At 43.2% G+C, this 20,755-nt stretch overlaps 2 protein-coding genes across 3 annotated transcripts in view; one reads left to right on the plus strand and one right to left on the minus strand.

Moving 5' to 3' along the window:
* The window catches only part of TWF2 (twinfilin actin binding protein 2), a 609,681-nt gene that overhangs the window by 299,663 nt on the left and 289,263 nt on the right, over positions 1-20,755 (plus strand). The gene's annotated exons all lie outside the window — the stretch shown is intronic.
* WBP11 (WW domain binding protein 11) overlaps positions 1-20,755 on the minus strand; it is a 193,072-nt gene that overhangs the window by 847 nt on the left and 171,470 nt on the right. For both annotated transcript variants that reach the window (XM_053721086.1, XM_053721087.1), the window contains exon 11: positions 1,227-1,400. In XM_053721086.1, coding sequence (XP_053577061.1) covers positions 1,227-1,400 — 174 coding nt within the window. The remainder of the gene's footprint in view (positions 1-1,226; positions 1,401-20,755) is intronic.

A 20,755-nucleotide genomic window follows, 5' to 3' on the forward strand; every position in this document is an offset into this window, starting at 1 on the left:
GTTTCCAATGCCTTGTTATACCAGTTGAAAAGTATAACATGAATGGCAAATTGTTCCTTAAGGTTTATTTTTGAAGATGAACTAGCTGGTTTTAATCTTTGAAACCACAACACATTAAAAATGGGTTGAGCTTGCAGGGATATAAATTCTCCTTATATTATCACTCTTTATACCCACACACAAAGCTTCCTTCTGTTATCCAGGTTTGTATACTTAGAGAGAACAACTGAAAATTAACGTTTGAGGACTTATCTATATGACTCCCTACTGGGAGTGTAATTTACTCTCCTGGTTATGTTTACAAAGTTTTTTTCACAACAGATACTTAAAGTATTGAAATGTTCAGTATAGGTTGGGAACAAAACAGATGAAACCAGCTACTAAAGAGGAGAAACTTTTACAATACACTGTCCCTTTAAGTGCAAATTAGAACATAGAAGTTCACATTATGCCTACCACAACAGACAATGTGTCTGCTATCTTTGTGGGGGTGGCACTCTTCTGCCAATTACTAATCAGAGACCCAGTGTTAAAGAAGAATCTCCCCAGCTGAAGTTCCTGGTGTGCGATGTTACATAAATAAGGATGTGCCCAGGGGCAGAGGCACTGCATCATTGCCCTTTTATATGGAAGGGGCAGAGGCACTGCATCATTGCCCTTTTATATGGAAGGGGCAGAGGCACTGCATCATTGCCCTTTTATATGGAAGGGGCAGAGGCACTGCATCATTGCCCTTTTATATGGAAGGGGCAGAGGCACTGCATCATTGCCCTTTTATATGGAAGGGGCAGAGGCACTGCATCATTGCCCCTTTTATATGGAAGGGGCAGAGGCACTGCATCATTGCCCCTTTTATATGGAAGGGGCAGAAGCACTGCATCATTGCCCCTTTTATATGGAAGGGGCAGAAGCACTGCATCATTGCCCCTTTTATATGGAAGGGGCAGAGGCACTGCATCATTGTCCTTTTATATGGAAGGGGCAGAGGCACTGCATTATTGTCCTTTATATAGAACTACTGTGGTTGAAAATAAACTTTGTTACCTGTAGGGGCAGGTAAAGAAAGGTGAGGTGGTGGGCCGCGGGGTGGTGGTCCAGGTGCATTATTGCCCCTTTATATGGAAGGGGCAGAGGTACTGCATTATTGCCCCTTTATATGGAAGGGGCAAAGTCACTGCATCATTGTCCTTTATATAGAACTACTGTGGTTGAAGATAAACTATTACCTGGAGGGGCAGGTGGAGGAAGGCGAGGTGGTGGGCCACGGGGTGGTGGTCCAGGTGGCAGGCCAGGGGGAGGACCTGGAGGAGGACCTGGTGGACGCCCTGGTGGGGGTCCTGGAGGAAGCAGTCGAGGTGGTGGCCCACGGATTCCAGGTGGTCTCAGGAATGGAGGAGCACCTTAAGGAGTGAGAATCAGAAACAAGCTGGTTACACACTGTATGACTTGTAAACACACTTGGTATTTAAAAAAACAACAAAAAAACAAAAACAACAAAACAAAAACACCACCATCCACAATCTTATGTTACAAAGTACAAAATAAAGTGTATTTTATAAATAATAAAAAAAGAATAGCAAGTTGGTTATTGATAGCGCAACATATGCCACATTATACTGACTCAGCTAAAATGTATAGAAATCACCATTTTTCATTGCGAACAATAGCGCTAACAGAACTAGTTTGTTGCCAAAATGCTCAAATTGTAAGATCACCGTATTTCCTAAAAACAGTAACCATTATTTTAATTTTTTTTCTCCAAAAGGACAGTAAAACGCCTTGTAATCATAAGATATTTATGTTGTGGTGATAAAGATTAAAGGGACAGTACACTGTAAAATTGTTTTTATATTAATGTATTTTCAGTGACTTGTTATTACTATACTATAGACACTAAAACTTAATTTATTTTTTTCACTATTTAAAACAGCTAATGAAACTTTACAAACAACATGCTATTGTCAAACTAATCTTTTCATTGAATGCATCATTCTATCTAGCATTTAGTGTGTAATGTCCCTTTAAAAAGGTAAGAAAATATTTTATATAAAATTCCCAAGGTGTTACTTTCCCTTTAAAGAATCAACATAAAAAAAATGCTATGTCTTCCAGAAAAAATAAAAACCTTTTTAAGAGAGTACAAGAAAGCACAAACATAATGTGCTGATAGAAGCTTTTGGGACCATTAGTGAGAAAAAAAGTGCAATAGTTAACCAGCTTTAATGTTTAAAAATTGAAGAAAGTATTCATCTAGGCCCATTTTGGTATATTTCATGCCACTATTTAACCGCCAAATGCGATCAAATAATAAAAAAAAATTATATAGTTTCACTAACTTTAGGTTTCTCACTTAAATTATTTACAAACAGCTTGTGCAATTATGGCATAAATGGTTGTAAATGCTTCTCTGGGATACCCTTTGTTCAGAAATAGCAGGCATATATGGCTTTGGCATTGCTTTTTGGTAATTAGAAGGCCGCTTAATTCTGCTGCGCACCACACTTGTATTATGCCCAGCAGTTGGGGGGTTAATTAGCTAGCTTGTAGGGTTAATTTTAGCTTTAGTGTAGAGATCAGCCTCCCACAGCCTACCCCCTGATCTCTCCCTGACCCCCCTCAAACAGCTCTCTTTCCTCCCCCACCTCAAAATTGTCACCGCCATCTTAAGAACTGGCAGAAAGTCTGCCAGCACTAAAATAAAAAACTTTTTTTTTAATATAATTTATTCTGCAATGTTGGATCCCCCCTTAGTCCCCAACCTCCCTGATGCCCCCTAAACAGCTCTCTAACCCTCCCCCTCTACCTACTTTCTGCCATCTTGGGTACTGGCAGCTGTCTACCAGTACCCAGTTTGCTCGAAAACAGAATTTATGTTTACCTGATAAATTACTTTCTCCAACGGTGTGTCCGGTCCACGGCGTCATCCTTACTTGTGGGATATTCTCTTCCCCAACAGGAAATGGCAAAGAGCCCAGCAAAGCTGGTCACATGATCCCTCCTAGGCTCCGCCTACCCCAGTCATTCGACCGACGTTAAGGAGGAATATTTGCATAGGAGAAACCATATGGTACCGTGGTGACTGTAGTTAAAGAAAATAAATTATCAGACCTGATTAAAAAACCAGGGCGGGCCGTGGACCGGACACACCGTTGGAGAAAGTAATTTATCAGGTAAACATAAATTCTGTTTTCTCCAACATAGGTGTGTCCGGTCCACGGCGTCATCCTTACTTGTGGGAACCAATACCAAAGCTTTAGGACACGGATGAAGGGAGGGAGCAAATCAGGTCACCTAAATGGAAGGCACCACGGCTTGCAAAACCTTTCTCCCAAAAATAGCCTCAGAAGAAGCAAAAGTATCAAACTTGTAAAATTTGGTAAAAGTGTGCAGTGAAGACCAAGTCGCTGCCCTACATATCTGATCAACAGAAGCCTCGTTCTTGAAGGCCCATGTGGAAGCCACAGCCCTAGTGGAATGAGCTGTGATTCTTTCGGGAGGCTGCCGTCCGGCAGTCTCGTAAGCCAATCTGATGATGCTTTTAATCCAAAAAGAGAGAGAGGTAGAAGTTGCTTTTTGACCTCTCCTTTTACCGGAATAAACAACAAACAAGGAAGATGTTTGTCTAAAATCCTTTGTAGCATCTAAATAGAATTTTAGAGCGCGAACAACATCCAAATTGTGCAACAAACGTTCCTTCTTTGAAACTGGTTTCGGACACAGAGAAGGTACGATAATCTCCTGGTTAATGTTTTTGTTAGAAACAACTTTTGGAAGAAAACCAGGTTTAGTACGTAAAACCACCTTATCTGCATGGAACACCAGATAAGGAGGAGAACACTGCAGAGCAGATAATTCTGAAACTCTTCTGGCAGAAGAAATTGCAACTAAAAACAAAACTTTCCAAGATAATAATTTAATATCAACGGAATGCAAGGGTTCAAACGGAACCCCCTGAAGAACTGAAAGAACTAAATTGAGACTCCAAGGAGGAGTCAAAGGTTTGTAAACAGGCTTAATTCTAACCAGAGCCTGAACAAAAGCTTGAACATCTGGCACAGCAGCCAGTTTTTTGTGAAGTAACACCGACAAGGCAGAAATCTGTCCCTTCAGGGAACTTGCAGATAATCCTTTTTCCAATCCTTCTTGAAGGAAGGATAGGATCCTAGGAATCTTAACCTTGTCCCAAGGGAATCCTTTAGATTCACACCAACAGATATATTTTTTCCAAATTTTGTGGTAAATCTTTCTGGTTACAGGCTTTCTGGCCTGAACAAGAGTATCGATAACAGAATCTGAGAACCCTCGCTTCGATAAAATCAAGCGTTCAATCTCCAAGCAGTCAGCTGGAGTGAAACCAGATTCGGATGTTCGAACGGACCCTGAACAAGAAGGTCTCGTCTCAAAGGTAGCTTCCAAGGTGGAGCCGATGACATATTCACCAGATCTGCATACCAAGTCCTGCGTGGCCACGCAGGAGCTATCAAGATCACCGACGCCCTCTCCTGATTGATCCTGGCTACCAGCCTGGGGATGAGAGGAAAGGGCGGGAACACATAAGCTAGTTTGAAGGTCCAAGGTGCTACTAGTGCATCCACTAGAGCCGCCTTGGGATCCCTGGATCTGGACCCGTAGCAAGGAACTTTGAAGTTCTGACGAGAGGCCATCAGATCCATGTCTGGAATGCCCCACAGCTGAGTGACTTGGGCAAAGATTTCCGGATGGAGTTCCCACTCCCCCGGATGCAATGTCTGACGACTCAGAAAATCCGCTTCCCAATTTTCCACTCCTGGGATGTGGATAGCAGACAGGTGGCAGGAGTGAGACTCCGCCCATAGAATGATTTTGGTCACTTCTTCCATCGCTAGGGAACTCCTTGTTCCCCCCTGATGGTTGATGTACGCAACAGTTGTCATGTTGTCTGATTGAAACCGTATGAACTTGGCCCTTGCTAGCTGAGGCCAAGCCTTGAGAGCATTGAATATCGCTCTCAGTTCCAGAATATTTATCGGTAGAAGAGATTCTTCCCGAGACCAAAGACCCTGAGCTTTCAGGGATCCCCAGACCGCGCCCCAGCCCATCAGACTGGCGTCGGTCGTGACAATGACCCACTCTGGTCTGCGGAATGTCATCCCTCGTGACAGGTTGTCCAGGGACAGCCACCAACGGAGTGAGTCTCTGGTCCTCTGATTTACTTGTATCTTCGGAGACAAGTCTGTATAGTCCCCATTCCACTGACTGAGCATGCACAGTTGTAATGGTCTTAGATGAATGCGCGCAAAAGGAACTATGTCCATTGCCGCTACCATCAACCCGATCACTTCCATGCACTGAGCTATGGAAGGAAGAGGAACGGAATGAAGTATCCGACAAGAGTCTAGAAGTTTTGTTTTTCTGGCCTCTGTTAGAAAAATCCTCATTTCTAAGGAGTCTATAATTGTTCCCAAGAAGGGAACCCTTGTTGACGGGGATAGAGAACTCTTTTCCACGTTCACTTTCCATCCGTGAGATCTGAGAAAGGCCAGGACGATGTCCGTGTGAGCCTTTGCTTGAGGAAGGGACGACGCTTGAATCAAAATGTCGTCCAAGTAAGGTACTACAGCAATGCCCCTTGGTCTTAGCACAGCTAGAAGGGACCCTAGTACCTTTGTGAAAATCCTTGGAGCAGTGGCTAATCCGAAAGGAAGCGCCACGAACTGGTAATGTTTGTCCAGGAATGCGAACCTTAGGAACCGATGATGTTCCTTGTGGATAGGAATATGTAGATACGCATCCTTTAAATCCACCGTGGTCATGAATTGACCTTCCTGGATGGAAGGAAGAATAGTTCGAATGGTTTCCATCTTGAACGATGGAACCTTGAGAAACGTGTTTAAGATCTTGAGATCTAAGATTGGTCTGAACGTTCCCTCTTTTTTGGGAACTATGAACAGATTGGAGTAGAACCCCATCCCTTGTTCTCTTAATGGAACAGGATGAATCACTCCCATTTTTAACAGGTCTTCTACACAATGTAAGAATGCCTGTCTTTTTATGTGGTCTGAAGACAACTGAGACCTGTGGAACCTCCCCCTTGGGGGAAGTCCCTTGAATTCCAGAAGATAACCTTGGGAGACTATTTCTAGCGCCCAAGGATCCAGAACATCTCTTGCCCAAGCCTGAGCGAAGAGAGAGAGTCTGCCCCCCACCAGATCCGGTCCCGGATCGGGGGCCAACATTTCATGCAGTCTTGGTAGCAGTGGCAGGTTTCTTGGCCTGCTTTCCTTTGTTCCAGCCTTGCATTGGTCTCCAAGCTGGCTTGGCTTGAGAAGTATTACCCTCTTGCTTAGAGGACGTAGCACCTTGGGCTGGTCCGTTTCTACGAAAGGGACGAAAATTAGGTTTATTTTTTGCCTTGAAAGGCCGATCCTGAGGAAGGGCGTGGCCCTTACCCCCAGTGATATCAGAGATAATCTCTTTCAAGTCAGGGCCAAACAGCGTTTTCCCCTTGAAAGGAAAGTTAAGTAGCTTGTTCTTGGAAGACGCATCAGCCGACCAAGATTTCAACCAAAGCGCTCTGCGCGCCACAATAGCAAACCCAGAATTCTTAGCCGCTAACCTAGCCAATTGCAAAGTGGCGTCGAGGGTGAAAGAATTAGCCAATTTGAGAGCATTGATTCTGTCCATAATCTCCTCATAAGGAGGAGAATCACTATCGACTGCCTTTATCAGCTCATCGAACCAGAAACATGCGGCTGTAGCGACAGGGACAATGCATGAAATTGGTTGTAGAAGGTAACCCTGCTGAACAAACATCTTTTTGAGCAAACCTTCTAATTTTTTATCCATAGGATCTTTGAAAGCACAACTATCCTCTATGGGTATAGTGGTGCGTTTGTTTAAAGTGGAAACCGCTCCCTCGACCTTGGGGACTGTCTGCCATAAGTCCTTTCTGGGGTCGACCATAGGAAACAATTTTTTAAATATGGGGGGAGGGACGAAAGGAATACCTGGCCTCTCCCATTCTTTATTAACAATGTCCGCCACCCGCTTGGGTATAGGAAAAGCTTCTGGGAGCCCCGGCACCTCTAGGAACTTGTCCATTTTACATAGTTTCTCTGGGATGACCAACTTGTCACAATCATCCAGAGTGGATAATACCTCCTTAAGCAGAATGCGGAGATGTTCCAACTTAAATTTAAATGCAATCACATCAGGTTCAGCCTGTTGAGAAATGTTCCCTGAATCAGTAATTTCTCCCTCAGACAAAACCTCCCTGGCCCCATCAGACTGGGTTAGGGGCCCTTCAGAGATATTAATATCAGCGTCGTCATGCTCTACAGTATCTAAAACAGAGCAGCCGCGCTTACGCTGACAAGTGTTTATTTTGGCTAAAATGTTTTTGACAGAATTATCCATTACAGCCGTTAATTGTTGCATAGTAAGGAGTATTGGCGCGCTAGATGTACTAGGGGCCTCCTGAGTGGGCAAGACTCGTGTAGACGAAGGAGGGAATGATGCAGTACCATGCTTACTCCCCTCACTTGAGGAATCATCTTGGGCATCATTGTCATTATCACATAAATCACATTTATTTAAATGAATAGGAATTCTGGCTTCCCCACATTCAGAACACAGTCTATCTGGTAGTTCAGACATGTTAAACAGGCATAAACTTGATAACAAAGTACAAAAAACGTTTTAAAATAAAACCGTTACTGTCACTTTAAATTTTAAACTGAACACACTTTATTACTGCAATTGCGAAAAAACATGAAGGAATTGTTCAAAATTTATCAAATTTTCACCACAGTGTCTTAAAGCCTTAAAAGTATTGCACACCAAATTTGGAAGCTTTAACCCTTAAAATAACGGAACCGGAGCCGTTTTAAACTTTAACCCCTTTACAGTCCCTGGTATCTGCTTTGCTGAGACCCAACCAAGCCCAAAGGGGAATACGATACCAAATGACGCCTTCAGAAAGTCTTTTCTAAGTATCAGAGCTCCTCTCACATGCGACTGCATGCCATGCCTCTCAAAAACAAGTGCGCCACACCGGCGCGAAAATGAGGCTCTGCTTATGCTTTGGGAAAGCCCCTAAGGAATAAGGTGTCTAATACAGTGCCTGCCGATATTATTATATCAAAATACCCAGATAAAATGATTCCTCAAGGCTAAATATGTGTTAATAATGAATCGATTTAGCCCAGAAAAAGTCTACAGTCTTAATAAGCCCTTGTGAAGCCCTTATTTACGATCGTAATAAACATGGCTTACCGGATCCCATAGGGAAAATGACAGCTTCCAGCATTACATCGTCTTGTTAGAATGTGTCATACCTCAAGCAGCAAAAGACTGCACACTGTTCCCCCAACTGAAGTTAATTGCTCTCAACAGTCCTGTGTGGAACAGCCATGGATTTTAGTTACGGTTGCTAAAATCATTTTCCTCATACAAACAGAAATCTTCATCTCTTTTCTGTTTCTGAGTAAATAGTACATACCAGCACTATTTCAAAATAACAAACTCTTGATTGAATAATAAAAACTACAGTTAAACACTAAAAAACTCTAAGCCATCTCCGTGGAGATGTTGCCTGTACAACGGCAAAGAGAATGACTGGGGTAGGCGGAGCCTAGGAGGGATCATGTGACCAGCTTTGCTGGGCTCTTTGCCATTTCCTGTTGGGGAAGAGAATATCCCACAAGTAAGGATGACGCCGTGGACCGGACACACCTATGTTGGAGAAATTTGCATTATTCTTAAAAAGAAAAATAATAATAATAAGACGACCCAATTTTCTGTAGTGTAGCTGCCCCCTCTCAATACCCTACCCCAGTGATTTGCAACCTTTTTTTGCCGTGGAACACTATTTTACATTAAAAAATCCTGTGGCACACCACCATCCCAAAATTTTACAAAATCACACATTGTAGCCTAATACAGGATAACAATTTATGCTTACCTGATAAATTTATTTCTCTTGTAGTGTATCCAAGTCCACGGATCATCCATTACTTATGGAATATATTCTCCTTCCCAACAGGAAGCTGCAAGAGTCCACCCACAGCAAAGCTACTATATAGCTCCTCCCCTAACTGCCATATTCAGTCATTCGACCGAAAACATGCAGAGAAAGGAAAAACCATAGGGTGCAGTGGTGACTGTAGTTCAAATGAAAAAATTACCTGCCTTAAAGTGACAGGGCGGGCCGTGGACTGGATACACTACAAGAGAAATAAATTTATCAGGTAAGCATAAATTATGTTTTCTCTTGTTAAGTGTATCCAGTCCACGGATCATCCATTACTTATGGAATACCAATACCAAAGCTAAAGTACACGGATGATGGGAGGGACAAGGCAGGTACTTAAACGGAAGTTACCACTGCCTGTAAAAAACCCTTTCTCCCAAAAATAGCCTCCGAAGAAGCAAGGTATCAAATTTGTTAAATTTGAAAAGTATGAAGCGCAGACCAAGACTCCGTCTTGTAAATCTGTTCAACAGAAGCCACATTTAAAAAAGGCCCAAGTGAAAACCACAGCTCTAGTAGAATGAGCTGTAATCCCTTCAGGAGGCTGCTGTCCAGCAGTCTCATAAGCTAAATGAATTATGCTTTTTAACCAAAAAGACAGAGAGGCTGCTGAAGTCTTTTGACCTCTCCTCTGTCCAGAATAGACAACAAACAAGGTGAACGTTTGATGAAAACTGTAGTAGCTTGTAAGTAAAACTTTAAAGCACAAACCACGTCCAATATTGTGTAATAGACGTTCCTTCTTTGAGGAAGGATTAGGATACAAGCATGGAACAACTATCTCTTGAGTGATGTACTTGTTAGATACCACCTTAGGAAAAAACCCAGGTTGGTACGCAGGACTACCTTATCCGTACGAAGGACCAGATAAGGAGAATCACATTGTAACACAGATAACTTGGAGACTCTACGAGTCGAGGAATTAGCTACCCAAAAGGAACTTTCCAAGATAAAGATTGATATCTATGGAACAAAAAAGGTTCAAACGGAACTTCTTGAAGAACCTTAAGAATCAGGTTTAAGCTCCATGGCGGAGCAACAGTTTTAAACACAGGCTTGGATCTAACCAAAGCCTGACCAAATGCCTGAACGTCTAGAATACCTGCCAGACGCTTGTGCAAAAAAATAGACAGAGTAAAAATCTGTCCCCTTTTAAGGAATTAGCTGACAACCCTTTTCTCAAAAACATCTTGGAGAAAAGATAATATCCTGGGAATCCAGACTTTACTCCATGAGTAACCCTTGGATTCATAACAATCAGATATTTACACCATATCTATGTTCAATTTTCCTAGAGACAGGCTTTCATGTCTGTATTAAGGTATCAATGACTGACTCGGAGAAGCCATGCTTTGATAACATCAAGCGTTCAGTCTCCAGGCAGTCCATCTCAGATTGATTCTATTTAGATGGTTGAAAGGACCCTGAGGTAGAGGGACCTGTCTCAGAAGCAGAGACCGTGATGGAAAGGATGACATGTCCACCAGATCTGCATACCAGGTCCTGCGTGGCTACGCAGGCGCTGTCAAAAACACCAAAGCCCTCTCCTGCTTGGTCTTGACCTCCGGAGGAAATCCCACTCCCCCGGAAGAAAAGTCTGACGACTTAGAAAATCCACCTCCCAGTTCTCAACACCTGGGATATGGATAGCTGATAGACAAGAGTGAGTCTCTGTCCAGTGAATTATTGTAAGACTTCTAACATCGCTAGGGAACTTCTGTTCCCCCTTGATGGCTGATGTAAGCCACAGTCGTGTATATTGTCCGACTGAGTATGATGTACCTCAGAGTTGCTAACTGAGGCCAAGTCTGAAGAGCATGGAATATCACTCCCAGTTCCAGAATATTTATTAGAAGGAGGGTCTCCTCCTAAGTCCACTATCCCTGAGCCTTCAGGGAGTTCCAGACTGCATCCCAACCTAAAAGGCTGGCATCTATTGTAACAATTGTCCCATCTGACCTGCGGAAGGTCATACCCTTGGACAGATGGACCCGACATAGTCACCAGAGAAGAGAATCTCTGGTCTCTTGGTCCAGGTTTAACAGGGGGACAAATCTGTGTAATCCCCGTTCCTCTGACTGAGCATGCATAGTTGCAGCGGTCTGAAATGTAGACGTGCAAACGGTACTATGTCCCTTGCCGCTACCATTAAGCCAATTTCATTCATGTACTGAGCCACCGAAGGGTGCGGATGGGATGAAAAAACACGGCAGAAATTTAGAAACTTTGACAACCTGGACTCCGTCAGGTAAATTTTCATTTCTACAGAATCTATCAGAGTCCCTAGGAGGGAAACCCTTGAGATTGGGGATAGAGAACTCTTTCCTTGTTCACTTTCCACCCATGTGATCTCAGAAATGCCAGTACTACGTCCGTATGAGACTGGGCAATTTGGATGTTTGACGCCTGTATCAGGATGTCGTCTAAATAAGGGGCCACTTCTATGCCCCGCGGTCTAAGGACCGCCAAAGCGACCCCAGAACCTCCATAAAGATTCTTGGGGCTGTAGATATCCCAAAGGAAAGAGCTACAAACTGGTAATGCCTGTCTAGAAAGGCAAACCTGAAAAACGATGGTGATCTTTATGCATCACAATGTGAGGATAAGCATCCTTCAAATCCATTGTAGTCCTCTATTGACTCTCCTGGATCATAGTTAAGATGGTACGAATAGTTTCCATCTTAAATGACGGAATTCTGAGGAATTTTTTAAGATCTTTAGATCCAAAATAGGTCTGAAGGTTCCCTCTCCTTGGGAACCACAAACAGATTTGAGTAAAAACTCTGTCCCTGTTCCTCTCTTGGAACTGGATGGATCTCGTACACAATGTAAGAATGCCTCCTTCTTTATCTGGTTTGCAGATAATTGTGAAAGGCGAAATCTCCCCTTTTTTTGGGGGGGGGAATCTTTGAAATCCAGAAGATATCTCTGGGATATAAATTCCAATGCCTAGGGATCCTGGGCATCTCTTGCCCACGCCTGGGCAAAGAATGAAAGTCTGCCCCCTATAGGATCCGTTACCGGATAGGGGTCCGTTCCTTCATGCTGCCTTAGAGGCAGCAGCAGGCTCCTTGGCCTGCTTATCTTTGTTCCAGGTCCGATTGTCTCCAGACCGCCTTGGACTGAGCAAAAATTCCCTCTTGTTTTGCCTTAGAGGAAGAGGATGCCACACCTGCCCTGAAGTTTTTAAAAGGTACGAAAATTAGACTTTTTTTTTTTTTTGCCCTTGATTTAGACCTATCCTGAGGAAGGGCATGACCTTTTCCTCCAGTGATATAAGCAATAATCTCCTTCAAACCAGGCCCGAATAGGGTCCCTTGAAGGGAAGTTAAGTAGCTTATTTATTAAAGTAACGACAGCTGACCATGATATAAGCCATAGCGCTCTGCGCGCCAGTATAGTAAAAAACAGAATTCTTAGCCGTTAGTCTAGTCAAATGAACAAGGCATCAGAAAACAAAGGAATTGGCTAGCATAAGCTTGTCAAATATATTCATCCAATGGAGTCGCTTAACTGTAAAGCCTCATCAAGAGACTCAACCCAGAACGCCGCAGCAGCAGTGACAGAAGCAATGTATGCAAGGGGCTGCAGGATAAAACCCTGTTGAATAAACATTTTTTATCCATTGGATCTAAAAAGCACAACTGTCCTCGTCAGAGGTAGTGGTACGCTTAGCTAGAGTAGAAACTCTTCTCTCCACCTTAGGAACTATCTGCCAGAAGTCCCGTGTGGTGGTAACTATTAGAAAACATTCTTCTAAAAAAACAGAATTTATGCTTACCTGATAAATTACTTTCTCCAACGGTGTGTCCGGTCCACGGCGTCATCCTTACTTGTGGGATATTCTCTTCCCCAACAGGAAATGGCAAAGAGCCCAGCAAAGCTGGTCACATGATCCCTCCTAGGCTCCGCCTACCCCAGTCATTCGACCGACGTTAAGGAGGAATATTTGCATAGGAGAAACCATATGGTACCGTGGTGACTGTAGTTAAAGAAAATAAATTATCAGACCTGATTAAAAAACCAGGGCGGGCCGTGGACCGGACACACCGTTGGAGAAAGTAATTTATCAGGTAAGCATAAATTCTGTTTTCTCCAACATTGGTGTGTCCGGTCCACGGCGTCATCCTTACTTGTGGGAACCAATACCAAAGCTTTAGGACACGGATGAAGGGAGGGAGCAAATCAGGTTACCTAAACGGAAGGCACCACAGCTTGCAAAACCTTTCTCCCAAAAATAGCCTCAGAAGAAGCAAAAGTATCAAACTTGTAAAATTTGGTAAAAGTGTGCAGTGAAGACCAAGTCGCTGCCCTACATATCTGATCAACAGAAGCCTCGTTCTTGAAGGCCCATGTGGAAGCCACAGCCCTAGTGGAATGAGCTGTGATTCTTTCGGGAGGCTGCCGTCCGGCAGTCTCGTAAGCCAATCTGATGATGCTTTTAATCCAAAAAGAGAGAGCGGTAGAAGTTGCTTTTTGACCTCTCCTTTTACCGGAATAAACAACAAACAAGGAAGATGTTTGTCTAAAATCCTTTGTAGCATCTAAATAGAATTTTAGAGCGCGAACAACATCCAAATTGTGCAACAAACGTTCCTTCTTTGAAACTGGTTTCGGACACAGAGAAGGTACGATAATCTCCTGGTTAATGTTTTTGTTAGAAACAACTTTTGGAAGAAAACCAGGTTTAGTACGTAAAACCACCTTATCTGCATGGAACACCAGATAAGGAGGAGAACACTGCAGAGCAGATAATTCTGAAACTCTTCTGGCAGAAGAAATTGCAACTAAAAACAAAACTTTCCAAGATAATAATTTAATATCAACGGAATGCAAGGGTTCAAACGGAACCCCCTGAAGAACTGAAAGAACTAAATTGAGACTCCAAGGAGGAGTCAAAGGTTTGTAAACAGGCTTAATTCTAACCAGAGCCTGAACAAAGGCTTGAACATCTGGCACAGCAGCCAGTTTTTTGTGAAGTAACACCGACAAGGCAGAAATCTGTCCCTTCAGGGAACTTGCAGATAATCCTTTTTCCAATCCTTCTTGAAGGAAGGATAGAATCCTAGGAATCTTAACCTTGTCCCAAGGGAATCCTTTAGATTCACACCAACAGATATATTTTTTCCAAATTTTGTGGTAAATCTTTCTAGTTACAGGCTTTCTGGCCTGAACAAGAGTATCGATAACAGAATCTGAGAACCCTCGCTTCGATAAAATCAAGCGTTCAATCTCCAAGCAGTCAGCTGGAGTGAAACCAGATTCGGATGTTCGAACGGACCCTGAACAAGAAGGTCTCGTCTCAAAGGTAGCTTCCAAGGTGGAGCCGATGACATATTCACCAGATCTGCATACCAAGTCCTGCGTGGCCACGCAGGAGCTATCAAGATCACCGACGCCCTCTCCTGATTGATCCTGGCTACCAGCCTGGGGATGAGAGGAAATGGCGGGAACACATAAGCTAGTTTGAAGGTCCAAGGTGCTACTAGTGCATCCACTAGAGCCGCCTTGGGATCCCTGGATCTGGACCCGTAGCAAGGAACTTTGAAGTTCTGACGAGAGGCCATCAGATCCATGTCTGGAATGCCCCACCGCTGAGTGACTTGGGCAAAGATTTCCGGATGGAGTTCCCACTCCCCCGGATGCAATGTCTGACGACTCAGAAAATCCGCTTCCCAATTTTCCACTCCTGGGATGTGGATAGCAGACAGGTGGCAGGAGTGAGACTCCGCCCATAGAATGATTTTGGTCACTTCTTCCATCGCTAGGGAACTCCTTGTTCCCCCCTGATGGTTGATGTACGCAACAGTTGTCATGTTGTCTGATTGAAACCGTATGAACTTGGCCCTCGCTAGCTGAGGCCAAGCCTTGAGAGCATTGAATATCGCTCTCAGTTCCAGAATATTTATCGGTAGAAGAGATTCTTCCCGAGACCAAAGACCCTGAGCTTTCAGGGATCCCCAGACCGCGCCCCAGCCCATCAGACTGGCGTCGGTCGTGACAATGACCCACTCTGGTCTGCGGAATGTCATCCCTTGTGACAGGTTGTCCAGGGACAGCCACCAACGGAGTGAGTCTCTGGTCCTCTGATTTACTTGTATCTTCGGAGACAAGTCTGTATAGTCCCCATTCCACTGACTGAGCATGCACAGTTGTAATGGTCTTAGATGAATGCGCGCAAAAGGAACTATGTCCATTGCCGCTACCATCAACCCGATCACTTCCATGCACTGAGCTATGGAAGGAAGAGGAACGGAATGAAGTATCCGACAAGAGTCTAGAAGTTTTGTTTTTCTGGCCTCTGTTAGAAAAATCCTCATTTCTAAGGAGTCTATAATTGTTCCCAAGAAGGGAACCCTTGTTGACGGGGATAGAGAACTCTTTTCCACGTTCACTTTCCATCCGTGAGATCTGAGAAAGGCCAGGACGATGTCCGTGTGAGCCTTTGCTTGAGGAAGGGACGACGCTTGAATCAGAATGTCGTCCAAGTAAGGTACTACAGCAATACCCCTTGGTCTTAGCACAGCTAGAAGGGACCCTAGTACCTTTGTGAAAATCCTTGGAGCAGTGGCTAATCCGAAAGGAAGCGCCACGAACTGGTAATGTTTGTCCAGGAATGCGAACCTTAGGAACCGATGATGTTCCTTGTGGATAGGAATATGTAGATACGCATCCTTTAAATCCACCGTGGTCATGAATTGACCTTCCTGGATGGAAGGAAGAATAGTTCGAATGGTTTCCATCTTGAACGATGGAACCTTGAGAAACTTGTTTAAGATCTTGAGATCTAAGATTGGTCTGAACGTTCCCTCTTTTTTGGGAACTATGAACAGATTGGAGTAGAACCCCATCCCTTGTTCTCTTAATGGAACAGGATGAATCACTCCCATTTTTAACAGGTCTTCTACACAATGTAAGAATGCCTGTCTTTTTATGTGGTCTGAAGACAACTGAGACCTGTGGAACCTCCCCCTTGGGGGAAGTCCCTTGAATTCCAGAAGATAACCTTGGGAGACTATTTCTAGCGCCCAAGGATCCAGAACATCTCTTGCCCAAGCCTGAGCGAAGAGAGAGAGTCTGCCCCCCACCAGATCCGGTCCCGGATCGGGGGCCAACATTTCATGCAGTCTTGGTAGCAGTGGCAGGTTTCTTGGCCTGCTTTCCCTTGTTCCAGCCTTGCATTGGTCTCCAAGCTGGCTTGGCCTGAGAAGTATTACCCTCTTGCTTAGAGGACGTAGCACCTTGGGCTGGTCCGTTTCTACGAAAGGGACGAAAATTAGGTTTATTTTTTGCCTTGAAAGGCCGATCCTGAGGAAGGGCGTGGCCCTTACCCCCAGTGATATCAGAGATAATCTCTTTCAAGTCAGGGCCAAACAGCGTTTTCCCCTTGAAAGGAATGTTAAGTAGCTTGTTCTTGGAAGACGCATCAGCCGACCAAGATTTCAACCAAAGCGCTCTGCGCGCCACAATAGCAAACCCAGAATTCTTAGCCGCTAACCTAGCCAATTGCAAAGTGGCGTCTAGGGTGAAAGAATTAGCCAATTTGAGAGCATTGATTCTGTCCATAATCTCCTCATAAGGAGGAGAATCACTATCGACCGCCTTTATCAGCTCATCGAACCAGAAACATGCGGCTGTAGCGACAGGGACAATGCATGAAATTGGTTGTAGAAGGTAACCCTGCTGAACAAACATCTTTTTAAGCAAACCTTCTAATTTTTTATCCATAGGATCTTTGAAAGCACAACTATCCTCTATGGGTATAGTGGTGCGTTTGTTTAAAGTGGAAACCGCTCCCTCGACCTTGGGGACTGTCTGCCATAAGTCCTTTCTGGGGTCGACCATAGGAAACAATTTTTTAAATATGGGGGGAGGGACGAAAGGAATACCGGGCCTTTCCCATTCTTTATTAACAATGTCCGCCACCCGCTTGGGTATAGGAAAAGCTTCTGGGAGCCCCGGCACCTCTAGGAACTTGTCCATTTTACATAGTTTCTCTGGGATGACCAACTTGTCACAATCATCCAGAGTGGATAATACCTCCTTAAGCAGAATGCGGAGATGTTCCAACTTAAATTTAAATGCAATCACATCAGGTTCAGCCTGTTGAGAAATGTTCCCTGAATCAGTAATTTCTCCCTCAGACAAAACCTCCCTGGCCCCATCAGACTGGGTTAGGGGCCCTTCAGAGATATTAATATCAGCGTCGTCATGCTCTTCAGTATCTAAAACAGAGCAGCCGCGCTTACGCTGACAAGTGTTCATTTTGGCTAAAATGTTTTTGACAGAATTATCCATTACAGCCGTTAATTGTTGCATAGTAAGGAGTATTGGCGCGCTAGATGTACTAGGGGCCTCCTGAGTGGGCAAGACTCGTGTAGACGAAGGAGGGAATGATGCAGTACCATGCTTACTCCCCTCACTTGAGGAATCATCTTGGGCATCATTGTCATTATCACATAAATCACATTTATTTAAATGAATAGGAATTCTGGCTTCCCCACATTCAGAACACAGTCTATCTGGTAGTTCAGACATGTTAAACAGGCATAAACTTGATAAAGTACAAAAACGTTTTAAAATAAAACCGTTACTGTCACTTTAAATTTTAAACTGAACACACTTTATTACTGCAATTGCGAAAAAACATGAAGGAATTGTTCAAAATTCACCAAATTTTCACCACAGTGTCTTAAAGCCTTAAAAGTATTGCACACCAAATTTGGAAGCTTTAACACTTAAAATAACGGAACCGGAGCCGTTTTAAACTTTAACCCCTTTACAGTCCCTGGTATCTGCTTTGCTGAGACCCAACCAAGCCCAAAGGGGAATACGATACCAAATGACGCCTTCAGAAAGTCTTTTCTAAGTATCAGAGCTCCTCTCACATGCGACTGCATGCCATGCCTCTCAAAAACAAGTGCGCCACACCGGCGCGAAAATGAGGCTCTGCTTATGCTTTGGGAAAGCCCCTAAGGAATAAGGTGTCTAATACAGTGCCTGCCGATATTATTATATCAAAATACCCAGATAAAATGATTCCTCAAGGCTAAATATGTGTTAATAATGAATCGATTTAGCCCAGAAAAAGTCTACAGTCTTAATAAGCCCTTGTGAAGCCCTTATTTACGATCGTAATAAACATGGCTTACCGGATCCCATAGGGAAAATGACAGCTTCCAGCATTACATCGTCTTGTTAGAATGTGTCATACCTCAAGCAGCAAGAGACTGCACACTGTTCCCCCAACTGAAGTTATTTGCTCTCAACAGTCCTGTGTGGAACAGCCATGGATTTTAGTTACGGTTGCTAAAATCATTTTCCTCATACAAACAGAAATCTTCATCTCTTTTCTGTTTCTGAGTAAATAGTACATACCAGCACTATTTCAAAATAACAAACTCTTGATTGAATAATAAAAACTACAGTTAAACACTAAAAAACTCTAAGCCATCTCCGTGGAGATGTTGCCTGTACAACGGCAAAGAGAATGACTGGGGTAGGCGGAGCCTAGGAGGGATCATGTGACCAGCTTTGCTGGGCTCTTTGCCATTTCCTGTTGGGGAAGAGAATATCCCACAAGTAAGGATGACGCCGTGGACCGGACACACCAATGTTGGAGAAAATAGGAGGGGAAGAGAACGGCACACCTGGTCTATCCCATTCCTTATTAAAAATTTTTTAGTAAACCTCTTTAGGTATTGGAAAAACATCAGTACACACCGGCACTGCATATTATTTATCCAGTCTACACAATTTCTCTGGCCCTGCGATTGTACACATTCATTCAGAGCAGCCAAAGCCTCCCTGAGCAACAAGTGGAGGTTCTCAAGCATAAATTTTAAATGTAGAAATATCAGAATCAGGTTAAATCATCTTCCCTGAGTCAAAAAAAAAATCACCCACAGACTAAGCATATTGTGAGGTAGTATCATACATGGTTCTTAAAGCGTCTGTATGCTCTGTATCTACCCCCAGAGCTAACTGCTTTCCTTTAATTTCAGGTAGTCTGACTAATACTGCTGCCAGAATATTATTCACCACCTTTGCCATGTCTTGTAAAATAAACGCTATGGGCGCCCTTGATGTACTTGGCGCCATTTGAGCGTGAGTCCCTGAAGCGGGAGTCGAAGGGTCTGACACGTGGGGAGAGTTAGTCGGCATAACTTTCCCCTCGACAGAATCCCCTGGTAAAAGAAACGCTATGGGTGCCCTTGATGTACTTGGCGCCATTTGAGCGTGAGTCCCTGAAGCGGGAGTCAAAAGGTCTGACACGTGGGGAGAGTTAGTCGGCATAACTACCCCCAGAATCCTCTGGTGATAATGTTTTTAAAGACAAAAAATGATCTTTATTGTTTAACATGAAATCAGTACATCTGGTACACATTCTAAGATGGGGTTCCACCATGGCTTTAAAACATAATGAACACAGAGCTTCCTCTATGTCAGACATGTTAGAACAGACTAATAATGAGACTAGTAAGCTTGGAAAACACTTTAAATCAAGTTAACAAGCAAATATATAAAACGTTACTGTGCCTTTAAGAGAAACAAATTTTGTCAAAATTTGAAAAACAGTGAAAAAAAAAGGCAGTAAAACAAACGAAATTTTTACAGTACATGTAATAAGGTAACAGAGCATTGCACCCACTTGCAAATGGATGATTAACCCCTTAATGCAAAAAACAGATAAAAAAAAAAAAATGACAGACGTTTTTAAAAACAGACACAACAAACTGCCACAGCCAACAGTGGGAAGCTTCAGTTAACTGTTTCTATGCAAAATTTAAGCCAGCCATGTGGAAAAAACTTAGGCCCCAATAAGTTTTATCACCAAACATATGTTAAAAAACGATTAAACATGCCAGCAAACGTTTTAAAACACATTTTTACAAGAGTATGTATCTCTATTAATAAGCCTGATACCAGTCGCTATCGCTGCATTTAAGGCTTTACTTACATTACTTCGGTATCAGCAGTATTTTCTTAGTCAATTCCATTCCTAGAAAAATATTTTACTGCACATACCTTATCTGCAGGAAAACCTGCACGCCATTCCCCCTCTGAAGTACCTCACTCCTCAGAATGTGTGAGAACAGCAAATGGATCTTAGTTACGTCTGCTAAGATCATAGAAAAACGCAGGCAGATTCTTCTTCCAAATACTGCCTGAGATAAACAGCACACTCCGGTGCCATTTAAAAATAACAAACTTTTGATTGAAGAATAAACTAAGTAGAAAGCACCACAGACTCTCACAACCTCCTATCTATGTTGAGGCTTGCAAGAGAATGACTGAATATGGCAGTTAGGGGAGGAGCTATATAGCAGCTTTGCTGTGGGTGGACTCTTGCAGCTTCCTGTTGGGAAGGAGAATATATTCCATAAGTAATGGATGATCCGTGGACTGGATACACTTAACAAGAGAAATTATATATATATATATATATATATATATATATATATATATATATATATATATATATATATATATATATATATATATATATATATATATATATATATATATATATATATACACACACACACACACACACACACACACACACAGTATATACATGACATATTTACATTCATTCACAAACAATCATGATTGCCTGTGAATGAATGTCAATGTTGTAAATGATGCCTGATGAGCCTGTCACATACCTCCCAATATTTCAAAATTTGAAAGAGGGACACCCCCGCACGGTTGTCAGTCTGCCGCGGCACACCTGAGGATCTC

Source organism: Bombina bombina, chromosome 7 (assembly GCF_027579735.1).
Source record: "Bombina bombina isolate aBomBom1 chromosome 7, aBomBom1.pri, whole genome shotgun sequence".
In the NCBI taxonomy this organism is placed as follows: domain Eukaryota; kingdom Metazoa; phylum Chordata; class Amphibia; order Anura; family Bombinatoridae; genus Bombina; species Bombina bombina.